This window comes from Budorcas taxicolor, chromosome 2, assembly GCF_023091745.1.
Source record: "Budorcas taxicolor isolate Tak-1 chromosome 2, Takin1.1, whole genome shotgun sequence".
Taxonomy (NCBI): Eukaryota; Metazoa; Chordata; class Mammalia; order Artiodactyla; family Bovidae; genus Budorcas; species Budorcas taxicolor.
In genome coordinates, this window is record NC_068911.1 from 6,000,662 (window position 1) to 6,021,048 (window position 20,387).

Genomic DNA, 20,387 nt, shown 5'->3' on the forward strand with positions numbered 1-20,387 from the left:
TCACCTGTGTGGAGGAGGAACAGATGAATTCTGCCCGAAGGTACATGGGCATGGATATGAAGGTGGAGAATTGTGGGAACCTGGTATTTTGGGGTAAGAAAGTTATTTTTCAATGCATACTGCTTACTGTGACATAAAACTTCCACTGTGACTAATGACATCTAAATGCCATAGTTTTGCTTATGATCCAGAGAGCTCTGATCCCGTAGGGGATCCCTGATCACTTTGAGCTCAAAATTGGGCTTCTTTTCTCTCCTGGCATGTAAAAGTTCACCATCTGTGGAACTGAAAAAGGACAGCTCCTTTACATATATATATAATTTTGTTTATTTATTATTTCTATTTTTCTGGCTGTGCTGTGTCTTTGTTGCTGCTTGGGCTTTCTCTAGTTTCGGAGAGCAAGGTCTACCTTCTACTTGTGGTGTGTGGGCTTCTCATTGCAGTGGCTTCTCTCGCTGTGGAGCATGGGCTCTAGGGTGTGTGGGCTTCACTAGTTGAGGTCCATAAGCTTAGCTGCCCTGCAGCATGTGGAATCTTCCTGGAGCAGGGATCAAACCCATGTCCCCTGCATTCTTAACCACTAGACCAGCGTAGTGAAGTCTTGGATGATGTCTTTAAAGGAGACAGTGGGAGGGGACAGGGACCAAAGAGGGGAGCCTAAGACAGAACACTGAGAAGCATCAACATTTCAGAAGAAATAGCAGGAAAACTTCCAAATAAGTAGGGATAAGGAGAAAAAACCTGGAGAGTTTAGTAATACAGAAGTCAAGAGAGAATGTATGTTAATTCTATCTCAATAAGATGGAGAGAAAAGCACCAGGAAAGTGTTGTTAGGAGGAGCACATGGTGTCAAGTGCTGTTGAGAGGCCCAGGTGATCTACAGATGAAAAGGACCCACTGGATTTAGGTGACATATAAATGGTTAGTGACTTTAGTGAGAGCAATTCCAACTGAGTGGTGGGGAGAGAAGCCAGACTGTGGTGAGTCAGGAGCAAGTGTGTGATGAGATGATATCTAAAATCTGAGAAATCTGACTTTGGCAATAAAGGAAGGAAGAAAGAAAAGTGAGAGAGAGGGAAAGAAGGAAGGGAGGAAGAAAAGAAGGGAAGGAATGAATGAAGGGAGGGAGGGGGCAGTGGTTAGTGGAGACACAAAATCATAGGGAAAGCATACGCTAAACAAACAAACAAAAAATCTGCTTTTAAAAAAGGACTAAAGATAATGATTTAAAAAATCAAATATGGTTGTCACTAATATATGTCTTCATGTAAGCGATTTTTTTGTCCAATACTTTTTCAAAACTGCCCAATCTTGACCTGTGTTTTCATCCCCCCACCCTGCCCACTTCCTCAGTTATTTTATTGACATTTATTTTCATCCTGCCTGCTTATCTTCTTCCCTGGCTAGTCTATTCAGTTTTCCATTCTTTCAGGTGTAGCATCATCATTGTCTGACCTTGTATTGTGCTTCAGCTTCATCATTTTCCCATCTCTGTTATTCACTGAAACTTTGTCACCTGCCATTGCCATGAGGCTTTTTCTGAGAACATTCAAACATTTTTAAGGGCTATCAATTTAATTTTCTTTAACTTCTTGCCACTTTAGCAGTTTTCTTTCCCTCCGCACAGAGAACACAAATATCTGTACTCTTTATTTATTTCAGATTCTGAATCTACACCTGAAACTAAAGTGTCCCTTTCAATGCAGGAAGTTTCTGAAGGAGTCTCATCAGAAAGGGAGCTGATAATAGAAAGACTTATAAAGGATGATTCCTGGGACTCCAGATGGATAAAAACCTGGGAATGTGGAGGCATGTTAGAAAGGCAGCAAGGAAATCAGAAGAAAGATTTAAGGCAAGTTATAATTAAGCACAAGAGAAATCCTATGGAGGATTGTACTGAAATCAGGGAAAGTTCAAACCCAATTAAACATCAGAAGATTTACTCAGTGAAAAAGCCTTGGAAGTGCAGTGAGTGTGGCAAGTCCTTCAGCTACTACTCAGCTTTTATCCTCCATCAGAGGATTCACACAGGAGAGAAACCCTATGTATGTACTGAATGTGGAAAGGCCTTCACCCGGAGCTCATCCCTTATCCAGCATCAGAGAATCCACACTGGAGAGAAACCTTACGAGTGTAATGAATGCGGGAAAGCTTTCAGTCACCGTTCAGCCCTTATTCAGCATCATATCATTCATACCGGAGAAAAGCCCTATGAGTGCAATGAATGTGGGAAGGCCTTCAACCAAAGCACGTACCTCATCCAGCACCATAGAATACACACTGGAGAGAAACCCTATAAATGTAAGGAGTGTGGGAAAGCTTTCAATGACACCTCCTCCCTTATTAAACATCAGAGGGTCCATACTGGAGAAAAACCCTATGGGTGTAAAGAGTGTGGGAAGGCCTTTAGTGACAGGTCAGGCCTTACTCAACATCGAAGAACTCACACAGGGGAGAAGCCCTATGAATGTAGTGAATGTGGGAAGGCTTTCAGTTACTGTTCAGCTCTTATTCAACATCAAGGAACCCACACTGGGGAGAGACCTTACAAATGTCATGAATGTGGGAAAGCCTTCAGTGACCGCTCAGCTCTCATAAGACATCAGAGAATTCATACTGGAGAGAAACCTTACAAGTGTAAAGAATGTGAGAAAGCCTTCAGCCAGAGCTCATCCCTGACGAAGCATCTAAGAACTCACACTGGAGAGAAACCATATAAATGCAATGATTGTGACAAAGCCTTTAGCCAGAGTTCTTCTCTTATTCAACACCAGAAAATTCATGCAGGAGAAAAACACTACAAATAAAAGAAATGTGAGAAAACTTTCAGTATGTGTTCAGCCTATCATCAACATGGAGAAATTCATGATGAATAGAAGGCAGTGAATTGATGAAATAATTATGCACTATCTCCTGATTGTACAGACCTCCAAATATTGGTCTTCCCAAGTGGTGCTAGTGGTAAAGAAACTGCCTGCCAATGCAGGAGACATAAGAGATGGAGGTTCGATTCTTGAATTTGGAAGATCCCCTAGAGGAGGTCATGGCAATCCACTCCAGTATGGTTGCCTAGAGAATCCCTTGGACAGAAGAGCCTGGTGGGCTACAGTCCAAAGGGTCACTAAGAGTTGGACACGACTGAAGTGACTAGGATGGACCTAGAGGTTATCATACTAAATTAAGTAAGTCAGACAGAGAAAGACAAACATGATATGATTTATATGTGGAATCTAAAAAATGATTCAAGTAAACTTATTTACAAAACAAACAGACTCACAGACGGAAAACAAACTTCTTACCAAAAGGAAAAGGTCCTGAAGGGGGGGATAAGTTCGGAATTTGGAAATAACATATCCAAACTACTATATATAAAATGGGTAAACAAAAAGGACCTACTGTGTGGCACAGAGAGCTATGCTCGATGTTTTATAATAACCTATAACGAATCTGAAAAAGTGATAACCAAATCATTTTGCTGTCCATGAGAAACTAACACAATATTATAAATCAACTATACTTCAATAAAAATAATTTCAAAAATTCTCGTGTTAATCAATGTGCAACCAAGATGAAAAGTAGCACTGACTGAGATTCCTTCTGCACAAGGATCAACCTAATGGGATGAGAGGGTTATAGGCAGCCGAAAGGATATTAACAATCTACATTAGCTGACAAGAGCTCTTTGTGTCCTTGTTTCTGCTTTATTTTTCTCCTGCTAATAACATCACCTTTTAAAATTAATTAATTAGACTGCATTGGGTTTTAGTTGCTGCACACAGTGTCTTCACTGAGATGTGGGATCTTTCATCACGGTGCAGAGAATCTAGTTGTGTCACATGGGCTTAGTTGCCCCAAGGCAGGTAGGATCTTAGTTCTCTGACCAGGGATCCAACCCCTGCCTCCTGCAGTGGAAGTGGAGAGCCCTAACCATTGGACCACCGGGAAATTCTCTGTAGGCTTATTAATGATGGCCATTCTGACCTGTGTGAAGTAGTACCTCATTGTAGTTTTGGCTGAAATGTTGCTACGACTAGCAATATTGAGCATCTTTTCATGTGCCTGTTGGCCATTTGGATGTCTTCCTTGAAGAAATGTCTATTTAGATCATCTGCCCATTTTTCTGGTTGGATTGTTTGGTATTTTGTTATTGAGTTGTATAAGCTGTTCGTATCTTTTGGAAAGTAGGTCCTTGTTGGTCGCATAACTTGCAAAAATTATAAAGCAGTCTGTCTTTTCATTTTTCTTACAGTTTGCTGTGGTAAAGCTTCTAAGTTTGATTAGGTATCATTTGGGAGACTAAGCTAAAAACACATTGGTCTGATTTATGTAAAAGATACTTTAAGTACAGAAAATTCAGAAGATGAAAAAGAATATACAGTGAAAACACTAATCATAAGAAAGCTGGAGTGGATATATTAATATCAGATAACATAGAATTCAAGAACAGGGATATTATCTTAGATATAGAAGGATTTTATGATGATAAAAGGATCAATTCACCAAGGTGAGTAATTGTTTAATGTGTAATTGGGTTACAATTATGAATGCAATTTTAGTGTTATACACAAAATTTAGAATTCTGGGTTATTAATATATTATGTACTTAATATCACAGCCTCCAAAATCACAAAGTAAAAGCTGACAGAAATAAATAAAAAAAAAGAAAAGTGAGCAATTATATAATTGGAAATGTTAACACTCCATTTTCAGAAGTTGATGGAACAACTAGACAAAATATTAAAGACAGAATATATGAACCACACTGTCTACAATCTTGAACTGATCGTGTTGATGTATGGCAAACCCAATACAATATTGTAAAGTAATTAGCCTCCAATTAAAATAAATTTATATTTAAAAAAATCTTGAATTGATTGATATATATAGAATACTTTATAGAATATACAAAACTTCAGCATCAGTTCAGTTCAGTCGCTCAGTCGTGTCTGACTCTTTGTGACCCCATGAATTGCAGCACACCAGGCCTCCCTGTCCATCACCAACTCCCAGAGTTCACTCAGACTCATGTCCATCGAGTCAGTGATGCCATCCAGCCATCTCATCCTCAGTCGTCCCCTTCTCCTCCTGCCCCCAATCCCTCCCAGCATCAGAGTCTTTTCCAATGAGTCAACTCTTCCCATGAGGTGGCCAAAGTACTGGAGTTTCAGCTTTAGCATCATTCTTTCCAAAGAAATCCCAGGGCTGATCTCCTTCAGAATGGACTGCTTGGATCTCCTTGCAGTCCAAGGGACTCTCAAGAGTCTTCTCCAACACCACAGTTCAAAAGCATCAATTCTTCGGCGCTCAGCCTTCTTCACTGTCCAACTCTCACATCCATACATGACCACAGGAAAAACCATAGCCTTGACTAGACGGACCTTAGTCGGCAAAGTAATGTCTCTGCTTTTGAATATGCTCTCTAGGTTGGTCATAACTTTTCTTCCAAGGAGTAAGCGTCTTTTAATTTCATGGCTGCAGTCACCGTCTGCAGTGATTTTGGAGCCCCCAAAAATAAAGTCTGACACTGTTTCCACTGTTTCCCCACTTCAGCATGCATACTACCTAAAAAAAAAAAAAAACATATTTGGCTGCATTGGGTCTTAGTTGCGGCTTGCAGGATCTTTCAGCGTGGCACTCGTCAGAGCTTAGTTGCTTGAAGGCATGTGGGATGTAGTTCCCTGACCAGATTCCACTGATCTGCTACAGTGGTTCACAGAACTCAGAAATAATAGTTTAGAGACTTCCCTGGTGGTCCAGTGGCTAAGACGCCCACAGCTCCCAGTTCAGTGGGCCTGAGTTCAATCCCTGGTCAGGGAACTAGATCGCACCTGCTGCAACTAAGATCCGATGCGGCCAAATAAATAAATATTGAGAAAAACAGTTTACTTATCTCTGGTTCATTGTAAAAGGATAGAACTCATGATCAGCCAGATGGTAGAGATGCTCAGGATGCCGGGGGCAGGGCAGTAGAGCTTCCAAACCTCTCCGGGCACGCCCCCAGCACCTCCACCAGTTCAGCAACCAGTGTCTACATTTTTAAGGGGGTTCCTTGCGTAGATGTGATGGGCCGAGTCATTGACCTCTGGGGACTGACTCAACCCCAGCCTGTCCCCTCCCCTCGGGTGCTAGGGGTGAAGGTTCTAACTTGCTCACGTGACTTGGCCCCTGGCAACTTAGGTGTATCCTTAGGAGTTTTCCTCATTAACATAAAACTCAGATGTTGAGCGATTTGTTATGATAACAAGACGCTTCTCTCACCTGTGTGGCTGTGCAGCTACTTCAGAAACTGAGGAGGACTTCCCTGATGGCTGGTGGCACAGTGGATAAGAATCCTCCTGCCAATGCATGGGCCACAGATTCGATCCCTGGTCCAGGAAGATCCCACATGCTGTGGAGCAACTGAGCCCGTGCACCACAACTACGGAGCTGCGCACCTAGAGCCTGTGCTCCGCAACTAGAGAAGCCACTGCAATGAGAAGTCTGCACACCACAGCAAAGAGTGACCCTTGCTTGCCTCAGTTAGAGAAAGCCCACGTGCAGCAATGAGGAGCCACCACAGCCAAAAATAAATTGAGACTTCTCAGCCTCCACAGTAGCATGAGACAATTCTTTATAATAAATTTCTTCATATGGATTTATTTGCTTGTAAACTATCTCCCCCACTAGAGGATAACGCTGTGAGTTGAGACCTTTTGTCTGTTTAGTTTGCTTCTGTATTCCCAGCATTGGGACTGTGTCTAGCAGATCAGTTCAGTTCAGTTCAGTCACTCAGTTGTGTCTGACTCTTTGCGACCCCATGAATTGCAGCACACCAGGCCTCCCTGTCCATCACCAACTCCTGGAGTTCACCTAGACTCATGTCCATCGAGTTAGTGATGCCATCCAGCCATCTCATCCTCGGTCGTCCCCTTCTCCTCCTGCCCCCAATCCCTCCCAACATCAGAGTCTTTTCCAATGAGTCAACTCTTTGCATGAGGTGGCCAAAGTACTGGAGTTTCAGCTTTAGCATCATTCCTTCCAAAGAAATCCCACGGCTGATCTCCTTCAGAATGGACTGCTTGGATCTCCTTGCAGTCCAAGGGACTCTCAAGAGTCTTCTCCAACACCACAGTTCAAAAGCATCAATTCTTCGGCACTCAGCCTTCTTCACAGTCCAACTCTCACATCCATACATGACCACAGGAAAAACCATAGCCTTGACTAGACGGACCTTAGTCGGCAAAGTAATGTCTCTGCTTTTGAATATGCTCTCTAGGTTGGTCATAACTTTTCTTCCAAGAAGTAAGCGTCTTTTAAATTCATGGCTGCAGTCACCATCTGCAGTGATTTTGGAGCCCCCCAAAATAAAGTCTGACACTGTTTCCACTCTTTCCCCATCTATTTCCCATGAAGTAATGGGACCAGATGCCATAATCTTCGTTTTCTGAATGTTGAGCTTTAAGCCAACTTTTTCACTCTCCTCTTTCACTTTCATCAAGAGGCTTTTGAGTTCCTCTTCACTTTCTGCCATAAGGGTGGTGTCATCTGCATATCTGAGGTTATTGATATCTCTCCCGGCAATCTTGATTCCAGCTTGTGTTTCTTCCAGTCCAGAGTTTCTCATGATGTACTCTGCATATAAGTTAAATAAGCAGGGTGACAGTAGGCATTAAATAAATATTTGTGAACTATTAAAAACAAACAAAAAAAAAAAAAAGAGAAAAGCCCAAGTATTAAAAGATGCTCCTCTGCACTTATCCCCTAAGAAATTCTAAGCACTTTAGGAACTCTGTGCCAGAAACAGGTAGGAAGACCAAATATACATTTCTTATTTAAATCACAATATCACAATGGGGAAAAGGGAAAAGACTCATTTGCTTAAGACCCTGGAAGAGACAAGAGAGAATGACCTCAGGGCCGGGGGAGAGGAGAGGAGGGGTGAGGACCACACAGGGAAGGTCTTTGGACGTTTCTCCACAGCCTCTCCTGTTGGGCTGCCTCCCCTGAGGCCCCGGCTCCAGTCTTGCTCCTTCAACAACTTTGTGGATCCTAGTGAGCCCTCCCTTCCTCCCTCTTCAGACCTGGCGGATAGTGGTACCCGCGACAGCCAGCCCCGAAGCTCCTGCCTGCCTAGTGAGTCCCAGTAGCCTGTCCATCCCTGTGGGATCAGCCCGCACGCTGCCCCGTTCTCAGTGCCCTCCTGGGAGGGCGCCGTCTCTTTCGTATGAGAACTGGGCAGAAGAACCACGTGATGAGGAAGGCAGGAGCGCACAGAGCAGGGTCAGCGAACTCACCTGGACCCGGGAGCGATTTCATGGGGTCACAGCCACACCCATCCGCTCTCTTGTTGTCTATGCTGCCAGAGTAGAGTTGAGTGACCACAGCAGAGACCAAACGGCCAGAGAAGCCTCACATACTGACCATGTGTCCTTCCAGAGAGAACACGTGTGACTCTAGCGTGGAAGAAAGAACATGCGTGACCTGAGGGTTGGAGACGAGTTGAGCCCTGAGTCTGCTAGTTAACTGGATGAGCCTCGGCTGTAGGACAATAATAATACTGTGGCCCACAAAGCTGTAGTAGGAGCTGCAGCTATGAGTCTCCGTGTTTCCAGGGGTTGCTGTCCTTTGAGGACAAGGCTCTGTACTTCACCAGGCAAGAGTGGGACATGCTGGACTGGGCTCAGAAGGCCCTCTACAGGGACGTGATGCTGGACAACTACAGTCATCTTCTTGGGTAATGAGTCAGCTTGAAGGTAAGGGGAATGGGTTTAGGGAGGGCTCATGAGTATACATGGTATTTATTACAAGTGTGTTATTTCCTAAAAAATGATATGAAGCAAATATGTCCTACTCAAGAATTGATTCATCTGTGTGGTGTATTTGTGAACATTCTTTAAAATTGTTCTAGTCTACGCTTGCCTGTATGTTGGCAATACTTCACAATAAACTTGTCCATGGTTTTTGGTGGAATATCACAATTCAAAAGTATAGAAGTAGGGACTTCCCTGGTGGTCCAGCAGTTAAGTCTTCACCTTCCAACGCAGGGGGTGCAGGTTCGATCCCTGGTCAGGGCACTGAGATACCACATTTCTAAAAAAGTAAATAAATCCCATGGAGAACATCAGTACAAAAAAAAAAAAAGGACTCACCTTCATTAAAAAAATATTTTGAACTTATAAAACAGACTCACAGACATGAAACGAACTTATGGTTACTGGCAGAGAGGGATAGTTAGGGAGTCTGGGAAGGTCATGTATATGTTAGGGGAAGCATACTGATTGAAACCACCCACCCTGGCCAGGTACCATAGTAACCATTTGCATGAGTTGTTTTATGACAGGAGATCCTGATAAGGAATACAGAACTAATAAGCCACCACCAACTGGAAGAGTTTGGGAAAGGTCGAAAGGAGACACCGCGTGTCCGTCCACTTCTCAGAATCCCTCTCACTAGCATCCATCTTGGCTGAGCGATGCACGCGCCACCGGGAAAGACGCTGAATTAGAATGAGTGGCTAAAGACCACCCGAAAACTAATCCCATCACCATAAAACCCGAGACTGCGAGAGCCACACGGCAGAGCAGTTCTCTTGGGTTCCCTTACCCTACTGCTTTCCACCCTGGTGCCCGTTCCCAATAAAATCTCTTGCTTTGTCAGCACGTGTCTCCTTGGACCATTCATTTCCAAGTATTCGATAAGAGCCCAGTTTCGGGCCCTGGAAGGGGTCCCCCTTCTTGCAACATACACGCTGCTATATTTAAAATGAATAACCAACAAGGACCTATGGTAGCACATGGAGCTGTCTCTGTTCAGTGGTACGTGGCGGCCTGGACAGGAGTTCGGGGGAGAATGGGTACATGTATACGCATGGCCGAGTCCCTTCACTATTCCTCCGAAACTATCACAACATTGTTAATCAGCTATACCCCAATACAAAATAAAAAGTTCAAAAGAAAAAAAAATGGTTTGGTCCAAAAGTGGAGGTCCCTGAAGAGTGACAAGGGCAGACCTCTGATGGGTCACCTTTGCTCTTGCTGAAAATATGTTCTGGGGATAGGGGGGTGCTCCCGACTCAGACCCTCCTCCTTTAGGGCAACAGGCTCTCAAAGGGCATCCCGAGCCTAATTGAACTCAGTCTATCTTGGGTGTGATGGCAAAAGGCAATACAATCCATGATTACTGAAATATTCAAAGAATATAGTTTCTGGAAAGAGAGAGAAAGAGGAGGAGGGAAAGAGAGAAGGGTATAAACGACTCATGCAGGAGCAGGTCAAAATGATGGGACTTTATTTCTGTGGACTCTTTGGTGTCGGACAAGGTGTGATCTCTGTCTGAAGCTGCCCCCACAGTCGAGACATCTGTAAGGTTTCTCTCCGGTGTGAGTTCTCCGGTGTTTAACGAGGGTCGCGCTCTGACTGAAGTGCTTCCCGCACACAGGACACCCGTAGGGCTTCTCCCCGGTGTGGATCCGCTGGTGTTTGGAGAGGTCGGAGCAGCGTTTGAAGCTCTTGTTGCACTCCTCACACGTGTAGGGTCGCTCCCCCTTGTGTGTCCTCTGGTGTCTAAAACGACTGGAGGTGCGGCAGGTCTCCCCGCACTCCTTACACGTGTAGTGCTTCTCCCGCAGGTGGGTTCTCTGATGCCGGCTGAGGTGTGAGCTCTGTCGGAAGCTGTCCCCACACTTGGGACACGTGTAGGGCTTCTCTCCCGTGTGTGTCCGCTGGTGTTTAACAAGGGTCGCCCTCTGACTGAAGCACCTCCCACACACAGGACACCCGTAGGGCTTCTCCCCAGTGTGGATCCGCTGGTGTTTGGAGAGGTCGGAGCAGCGTTTGAAGCTCTTGTCACACTCCTCACACAAGTAGGGCCGCTCCCCCTTGTGTGTCCTCTGGTGACTAAAACGACTGGAGGTGCGGCAGGTCTCCCCGCACTCCTTACACGTGTAGTGCTTCTCCCTCAGGTGGGTTCTCTGATGCCGGCTGAGATTTGAGCTCTGTCGGAAGCTGTCCCCACACTTGGGACACGTGTAGGGCCTCTCTCCAGTGTGGATTCGATGGTGTTTAAGGAGGTCGGAACGCTGTTTGAAGCTCTTCTCACAGCTGTCACATGTGTAAGGTCTTTCTTCATGGAACCACCCCTGAGTCTCAAATAGGCCCAAATGATGGCAACTGTCCTCACTGTTGAGAGATTCATGAGGTTTCACCATGTCTAACCCGTGTTGGCAGTTGTTCCCATATTGATCCCCAGTGATGGGTCTCCCTGCTGTTGGGACATACGGACCAGGAACAAAGTCTGAACCCTCGGCACTGGTCCTGAATTCTTTGTTTCTGACGTCTCCTTCTTTGCTGGGATCATTCCTGAGATCTGAGATGTGGGTGACTCCCTGATCTTCAGGAGAATTTTCACGTTTCAGCGATGAGGGGTCTCCCAAGGGCTTCTCCCTCCTGTCCTGCTGGGCATCACCACACTCAGATGATAGGGGAGCCCTCTCCTGAAATCCTTGTAACTGCCCTTGAGACTCTACTTCTTCTGGAATTTCTTGCTTTGGAACCAACTCTTTGTTCTCAATTCTGGTTTCTGAACCTGAAATATGAAAATACGAGTTGCTGACATTTCATACCCTGGCAGGAGTGATTAAGAAAGTGCTAGCAGAGAAACAACGCCCCCAAAGCCCTTTTCATGTTCTCTGTGAAACCACTCCTGAAGTTAAATTATTTTAATTAACCTGTCAAATGTGCTTACCTGTACAAATCCTGTTTCTTTCCTTTTTACTTGTGCCTACACCCACCAACCCATCTCTCTTCCCCTAACCCCACTTCATAAGAACACAGGGAGAAACAGGCAACAACGACTGGCGCGATACTCTAATAGTGAAGAACTAGAAGCCTTAAGCAAGCCTTCCACCAGTCACACCCAGCTGGAGACAGGCAGAGGCCCAGCACTTACTTGGTGAGACTGCGTTCCCATGATCCTTCGGTGCACTCTCCCTGAAGAAGTGCTTCTGTGCTGGGCCCAGACGCTCCCACTCCTCCCAGGTCAGAGACACGGCCACATCCTGGACTGTCACCAACCCCTGTAACAACATGAGACCTCCCCTCAGCACCTGCCGTCCCAGGGAGAGAGTCATTTCCTAGGCAGGAAGTCTAGGGGTCCCCAAGGAGAGAGGGGTCTGGAATCCTCAAGGAGGAAGAAAGGACACACTTTTTCCCTCCACGTTCCTTAAGATTATAGAACAATAGTGTATCCTGCCTGAGGACAGTCTCTGGATTAAACTTTCTGGCTAATTCTGTTATCTTAAAATGTAAATTATAGGAGTAGGTCTGGTCTTTACAAGGATTATATAATAATAATGTATCCTGCCTGAGGACAGTCTCTGGATTAAACCTTCTGACTAATTCTGTTACCTTAAAATGTAAATTATGGGAGTAGGTCTGGTGAGGTCTTTACAACCTCCAGACATTCTTTGGATTCATTGGAGAGTATATAACTCCATTGCTAACACTAGCAAGGGGGTACTCTTTCTACCCGCTTCTGATGTCTATGTCAGAAGCTTTCTCTATCTCCTTTATACTTTAATAAAACTTTATTACACAAAAGCTCTGGGTGATCAAGCCTGTCTCTGGCCCCGGGTTGAATGGATTGAATTCTTCTCCTCCAGAGGCCAAGAATCCTGGCGTCTTTGCGTGATTCAGCAACAACCTTTCATCTTGGGGGCTCGTCCGGGGTTCTTCAGGACAAGATGGGAGCTAACAATTCCAGCCTCATCCTTTGAACTGTATCCTGAAAAACTGGGGTAGTTTTGATCCCCAGGGCTTAAAAAGAAGACACACGTGGTCTTCCTATGTGATACTGCATGGCCAGGGTATCCATTGGAGGTTCTCTTAAGTGTAATACTGTTTAACAATTAGACCGGTTCTGTAGAAAACAAGGGAAATGGGTAGAAGTAGCTTATGTGTTGCCCTTTTTCTCTCTGCGAATAAGCCAGACTTATGTCCTAAGGGTATAGATTTGGGTATGACTCCTTTAGCTCCCTCCAGTTCTCCTACTTTGCTAGATGAGATGGAGGACAGGAAACAAAGAGAGAAAGAAAGCAGGTTTCTCCAATCTATCCCTGGGGTCATGTGTGCAGAGCAGCCAGAGAGACTAACAGCCACACAAGCTGTTGCCTCTTCCTGAAGCACCCACCGGGAGAAAGAAATCAAATGGTAAGTGGAGACTAGTTCAAGATTTACAAATAATAAATGAGGCTGCAGTTCCTTTACACCCCGTGGGGGCTAATCCTTATACTCGATTGTCTGAAATTCCTGAAGGAGCCAAATATTTCTCAGTAATTGATTTGAAAGATGCCTTCTATTCAGTGCCTTTGGCGGAGGAAAAGGAAAGTCAATTTCTATTTGCCTTTGAAGACTCTAAGCAGCCAGCTTCTCAGTTAACCTGGACAGTTTTGCCCCAGGGCTTTCGTGACAATCCTCACTTATTTGGACAAAGTTTGTCACGGTATTTACAAAACTTTTAATAGCTCCGAAGCAGTGGTGTTACAATATGTAGATAATATTCTGCTCTGTGCTGGGACAGAGAAAGCTTGTTCATGAGCCTCAGAAGATTTCTTAAACTTTCTGGCAGGCTGCAGTTACAAGGCATCAAGAGAAAAGGCTCAGCTTTGTCAACAATCTGTTAGATATCTGGGCCTAATCATATCAGAAGGGACTAGGGCCATAGGCCCCGAGAGAATTAAACCTATACTAAATCATCCCCTAGGCTTCCCTGGTGGCTCAGAGGTTAAAGCTCTGCCTGCAATGCGGGAGACCTGGGTTCGATCCCTGGGTCAGGAAATTCCTCTGGAGAAGGAAATGGCAACCCACTCCAGTATTCTTGCCTGGAGAATCCCAAGGACGGAGGAGCCTGGTGGGCTACAGTTCACGGGGTCGCAAAGAATCGGACACGACTGAGTGACTTCACTTTCAAAACAATACTCTTGAGAGTCCCTTAGACTGCAAGGAGATCCAAGCAATCCATTCTGAAGGAGATCTGCCCTGGGATTTCTTTGGAGGGGATGATGCTGAAGCTGAAACTCCAGTACTTTGGACACCTCATGCGAAGAGTTGACTCATTGGAAAAGACTGATGCTGGGAGGGATTGGGGGCGGGAGGAGAAGGGGACGACAGAGGATGAGATGGCTGGATGGGTGAACTCCGGGAGTTGGTGACGGGAAGGGAGGCCTGGCGTGCTGCGATTCATGGGGTCGCAAAGAGTCGGACACGACTGAGCGACTGAACTGAACTGAACTGAAATCATCCCCTACCTATGACTTTATGACAATTGAGAGGATTTTTGGGAATCACAGGCTACTGTCACATTTGGATTCTGGGTTATGGGGAACTTGCCGGCCTTTATATAAACTTATAGCTGAAACTTAGCAGGCCTGAACCGACAAACTGGTTTGGTCTCCAGATACTCAAAAGGCTTTTACAGTTCTTCAGACTGCTCTCCTGCAAGCTCCCACTCCAAGCTTGCCCACAGGGTCAGAATTTAATTTTTTTGTCACTGAAAGAAAAGGGTATGGCCTTGGGAGTTTTGACATAACCTCGAGGGCCTCACCAGCAACCTATTGCTTATCTAAGCAGAGAATTGGATATAATTTCAGGTTGGTGACCCCACTGCCTAAGAGTAATTGGGACAGCGGCTTTATTAGCACCTGAAGCTTTAAAAATAATTAATGGACGAAATCTTACTGTACTGACTTCTCATGATGTGAATGGAATCTTAAATTCTAAGGTTAATATTTGGATGACAGACAGCAGGCTTCTTAAATATCAGACATTGTTATAGACCCTGAAGCCTTGGAATTAACTAGTTATATAATTCAGCTCTCAGCTTTTCAACAGGCATTAACAAAACTCCGGGAGATGACTCCTGACCCAGCCTCTGAGTCAAGCAAGCCTCTATTTGAGCCAGGAACCAAGGTTCTCATAAAAACACTGGGATCTGGGGGCCAATCCCTCGAGCCCCTTTGGGAAGGCTGGGCCTGATAATCTATGTGAGCCTACTTCTGCTGATTCCAAAAATCCTGAGTCTGCCATTTGATCCTCAAGACAATGCCTTCCTGTCTTGGGCTCACTCCTATGCAGCATTTCACAATCAGTCTAACTGCTGGGTCTGTGGAGCACTCCCCTCTTCATCAGTGGAAGGCTTCCCAGGGTGGACATCTCCACTTCAAGGAAAAGACTTTCTCTAAGTCTGCAAATACCTTCAACAATCGCATGTGATGCCTCTTCTTAAACTGATGACATCTAACAACCTTAAGATGGACTGATGTGACTATGGAGATAATGTGACTTTTCATTCTGATTTTAACTTGGTTTAATGACTATTTTGCCTTACGTCTATAACTGTATAATGGGGTTTTCTAACTGTCTAAAAAGCTTTTAAGTTACAAATGGTTGTCCAAGCTCCTATGAGTGCCACAGCCTCCTCCAACTGTTTACTTGGGGCTCCTGGATCAGAGACCCTCAATATGAGGGTTAGGAGAATATGTTGCCTCAACAATTTAGGGACCACGCCCCTAAACAGCAGGAAGTAGCTATGGAACGAAAACGATGCCCCTTTCCCTTGGCAACATAATTCTCCTAAAAGGGGGGAATGAGAGAGTCATTTCCTAGGCAGGTTGATAAGAAGTCTAGGGGTCCTCAAGGGGGGGGGGGTCTGGAATTCTCAAGGAGGAAGAAAGGACAAACTTTTTTCCCTCCATATTCCTTAAGATTAAATAACAATAATGTATCCTGCCTGAGGACAGTCTCTGGATTAAACCTTCAGTCTAATCCTGTTATTTTAAAATGTAAATTATGGGAGTAGGTCTGGTCTTTACAAGGACTATATAATAATAATGTATCCTGCCTGAGGACAGTCTCTGATTACTTCTGTTATCTTCAGTTCAGTTCACATGAGTAACAGCACGCCAGGCCTTCCTGTCCATCACCAACTCCCGGAGTTCACTCAGACTCTCGTCCATCGAGTCAGTGATGCCATCCAGCCATCTCATCCTCTGTCGTCCCCTTCTCCTCCTGCCCCCAATCCCTCCCAGCATCAGAGTCTTTTCCAATGAGTCAACTCTTTGCATGAGGTGGCCAAAGTACTGGAGTTATCTGTTACCTTAAAATGTAAATTATGGGAGTAGGTCTGGTGAGGTCTTTACAACCTCCAGACATTCTTTGGATTCATTGGAGAGTATATAACTCCATTGCTAACACTAGCAAGGGGGTACTCTTTCTACCCGCTTCTGATGTCTATGTCAGAAGGACAGCAACAGTCAGATAGAAGAGATGCATTGGGCAAGGTCTGGAGGGGGTCCTAAGTTCAGGAGCTTCTCTCCCCTTGGAGGTGGGATGGGGGCAGGGTTGTGTTACCCTCCCACTTAAGTAGATTCGCTTACCAACTGGGAAGCTGTCTGAACCTCATACTCTTGTGATTTTATGGAGGCTTCATCATGTAGGCAGGATCAATTATTAACTCCATTTCCAGCCTCTCTTCCTTCTCTGCAGTATAATTATCAATTGAGGGAGGAGGGAGGAAGTTATCTAAACCGTTAAAAAGTAAAAGGATGCTCACATTCAAAGTGGTGGGGAATTGCTCTTCTTATACATCGTTTAAGGACACTTTCCAGCTGGACATCTTTCTTTCCAAAACAATCTAGTTAGACACGAGGGTGTCTTACACTGAATAAACAATACTTCTGTGCCGGTTTTGTGCGGAAAGGTCTACAACTCAAGGACCTCTTCCTGGACGGATTTGTTACAGCTTCCTACAAAGGAAAGAATGTTTCATGCACATCCTAAAGTTCACGAAAAATGTAATAAGGAAGTAAAGAACTTCTGAAACCCATAGTATCTCTCACACCTCCATCCCCACTCCCAAAACACTTTCACTCCTCACCTGGCGTGAGGTCCCAGCAGGCTGTCTCTGAAGAGACTGCACCACAGCGGCCGCCTCCTCCCCGCTCTGTGGGCAGTGCTTCCGCACCCAGGCTTGGAGCTCCTGGGGCAGGATGGTCAGGAACTGCTCCAGCACCAGCAGCTCCAGGATCTGCTCTTTCGAGTGCACCTCTGGCCTCAGCCATCGACAACAAAGTTCCCTGAGCCGGCTCAGCGCCTCTTCCGGTCCGGCCACCTCCTGATAACGGAACTGCCTAAAATGACATCGGAAAGTTTCGGGATCCGGACAGTCCCCGGGCCGGTCGGACTCCCCAGTTCCGGGGGAGTCTTCCTCCACTTTCACTATCCAAAGTCCATCACCTAGGGCCGGAGGGGCGACGCAGCTTTGACTTGCGGTCCAGCTCCAACTCATCCTTCTCCCGCTCGTGCGCACTTTCCCGGAGTTCCACCTTCAGCTGAGGTGACAGCAAACCCAGCAAAAAGCCGCAGAACACATGAGATCTCCCCAAAGAAGCGGCTGCTGACTGTCGGGTGCTAAACGAGATCTCACCTCCCCAGGCCCCTCCCAGACTCCTCCTACCCAGAAACCGCTACCCTACCTAGAAGCTGTCAAATCCCGCGACAAAAAATTACGAACAGCCCGAGTCGGAAGTGCGTCACCGGCTCCCTGCGGTGCCCATCCCTCGGGGCATTTCCGGGCCCTCTCTAGGCTCCTCGGAAGAGTGACGTGCATGTCTGTGGTTTGTTATCATTCAGTTCAGTTCAGTTCAGTCGCTCAGTCGTGTCCGACTCTTTGTGACTCCATGAATTGCAGCACGCCAGGCCTCCCTGTCCATCACCAACTCCCGGAGTTCACTCAGACTCACGCCCATCGAGTTAGTGATGCCATCCAGCCGTCTCATCCTCTGTCGTCCCCTTCTCCTGCCCCCAATCCCTCCCAACATCAGAGTCTTTTCCAATGAGTCAACTCTTTGCATGAGGTGGCCAAAGTACTGGAGTTTCAGCTTTAGCATCATTCCTTCCAAAGAAATCCCACGGCTGATCTCCTTCAGAATGGACTGGTTGGATCTCCTTGCAGTCCAAGGGACTCTCAAGAGTCTTCTCCAACACCACAGTTCAAAAGCATCAATTCTCGGCGCTCAGCCTTCTTCACAGTCCAACTCTCACATCCACACATGACCACAGGACAAACCATAGCCTTGACTAGACGGACCTTAGTCGGCAAAGTAATGTCTCTCCTAACCTTTTCCAGAGGTACTCTTGGTGGCTCACACGGTAAAGAATCCGCCTGCAATGCTGGAGACCTGGGTTCAGTCCCTGGGTTGGGAAGATCCCCTGGAGAAGGGAATGGCTACCCAGTCCAGTATTCTGGCCTGGAGAATTCCATGGACAGAGGAGCCTGGCCGACTACAGTCCATGGGGTCTCAAAGAGGAGGACTCGAAGAGTCGTACACGACTGAGCGACTTTCACTTTCACCTTGTAGTGTGGCGCTTACAGTCCTTAAGTTTGCAGAACTAACGGATATTCTTCCTTTAAAAATAAATGTCATTCCTTTTGAATTCTTGACAATCTTTCATCTTTAGATTAAGTATGAGAAGGAATCTTACTGTTTCAAAGAGGAAAAAAAGAGAAAAATATCAAACCTGTGTTTCACTTGTATTCCTTTGTATGAAATACATAATCAAAATTTTGCAAAAAATCATTCAAAAGCAATCACATGCCTTAGCTTTGTAGCAACTTTCTTCTCAAAGTTGGCTCATTACCATGTTAAACATTTATGCTAAGCTGGAGAATATATTTGTCAAATTATATGTCTTATGTTTTAAAAATATGTTTTATATGGTAGTAAAATAAATTTAAAATAATAATTGAATATGAAAAATTGTATAGGTGATAAAAATATGTACCATTCAATTGTTTCTACGTTTAATAAACATCACTTTTATTTGAGAATAACCAAAAGAAAGAATGTCATTCTTAACAAATTATCTGTGAATAAAGTTGTATAAATTTGGTTTCAGGGAGAGTTAAAAGTTCCAGTTGTACAATAAAGTGGTCACTGATCCATCAGTTACACTTAGGCAAGAAAGGTTTGTAGAGTGTCTTCTACATGCAAAGGCATCATGGTTGACACTATAGATGCAAAACTAGGAAGATACATTCCCTGTCCTCAAGTTGCTCACAGTCTCCTAATGGAGGCAGACACTTAAATTACAGGACAGTGTGGTAGATGCAATACTTTGAGGTGTATGCAGCGTCTATTTGTATCAGCAGAGATGGAAATAATCAACCATGCCTGATGGGGAGCGTACAGTAAAAGGCTTCACAGAAGAGATTAAGTTTAAAAAGTCCATGTGGACTGAAGACATATTTTAATTTACAAATGGGTTAAATATATAGGCAATAGTCAGACACAACTAAAGCAACCTAGCACATGCACACTTTAGTTTAACATTTACATTAAATGAACTGCATTATTTAAGAAATGAAGAATTATCTAAGCTATGTATGTCCGTGTTTGTGCTCAGCTGTGTCTGAGTCTTTGTGATCCCAAGGACTGTAGTCTGCCAGGCTCCTCTGTCCGTGGGATTTCCCAGGCAAGAATACTGGAGTGGGTTGCCATTTCCTTCTCCAGGGGATCTTCCCAACCCAGGGATCGAACCGGCGTCTGCTGCTTGGCAGGTGAGTTCTTTACCACTGAGCCACCAGGGAAGCCCTATGTAAGTTGCATTAAGGGTAAATTCATTTAAAAAGCATTTGTTTAAGTACAATTAGTGTCCTGATTTATGAATGCAAATTCCCAAGCAGGGTCAAGATTTCATACAACATATTTATGGACTAAAGTTTAAATTATAAACTTTAAAAATTATTTCCAAAGTTTGTGCAAAAGCACAGGTAGTCAATTCCTACTTTAGGTTCTAGCGGTTGAAGTGGCTGTACTAGTCTATTGTGATCTGTTTTGATTGGACATTAATAGGACATGAAACAGGCAAAGGCAGATTTTTCAAGATTATTTTTTATGTTGAACGTGAAAGTGTTAGTTGCTCAGTCCATGTAAATATAATCAAATATCTTATATAATGCGCATATACGCATATATACCACACTAGTGTGTGAGCTAAGTCACTTCAGTCCTGTCTGACTCTGTGACCCCATGGACTGTAGCCTGCCAGGCTCCTCCATCCATAGAATTCTCCAGGCAAGAATATTGGAGTGGGCTGCCAGTTTCTTCTCCATGGGATCTTTCCCACCCAGGGGTTGAACTCAGGTCTCCTGCATTGCAGGAAGATTCTTTACCATCTGAACCACCAGGGAAGCCCAATTTTTATGTTCAAAATCACTTTAAAAAATTCACTACTCTCAAGGCTCATCTTTATCATTTTACAAATCTGGAGCAACATGTGATAATTTAATGAGATAACTTGTGGAATGTTTACATCTCATCTCCCTAGGCGGTTTGAAAGTCTCTGGAGGGCAGA

The 20,387-nt window shown here is 44.9% G+C and overlaps 2 protein-coding genes across 2 annotated transcripts; one reads left to right on the forward strand and one right to left on the reverse strand.

Moving 5' to 3' along the window:
• The first annotated feature begins 1,811 nt into the window (after positions 1–1,811).
• On the forward strand, positions 1,812–2,807 carry LOC128043651 (zinc finger protein 879-like). Its single transcript, XM_052636025.1, has 2 exons — positions 1,812–2,416; positions 2,600–2,807. The coding sequence occupies exons 1-2, from the start codon at positions 1,812–1,814 to the stop codon at positions 2,805–2,807; spliced, it is 813 nt and encodes a 270-aa protein (XP_052491985.1).
• Positions 2,808–10,249: 7,442 nt separating this feature from the next.
• ZNF394 (zinc finger protein 394) lies at positions 10,250–17,451 on the reverse strand. The gene is made up of 3 exons (XM_052636028.1): positions 16,909–17,451; positions 11,926–12,052; positions 10,250–11,562 (listed from the first exon to the last, which is right to left on the reverse strand). The coding sequence occupies exons 1-3, from the start codon at positions 17,317–17,319 to the stop codon at positions 10,250–10,252; spliced, it is 1,851 nt and encodes a 616-aa protein (XP_052491988.1). The 5' UTR covers positions 17,320–17,451.
• Between the last annotated feature and the right edge of the window lie 2,936 nt (positions 17,452–20,387).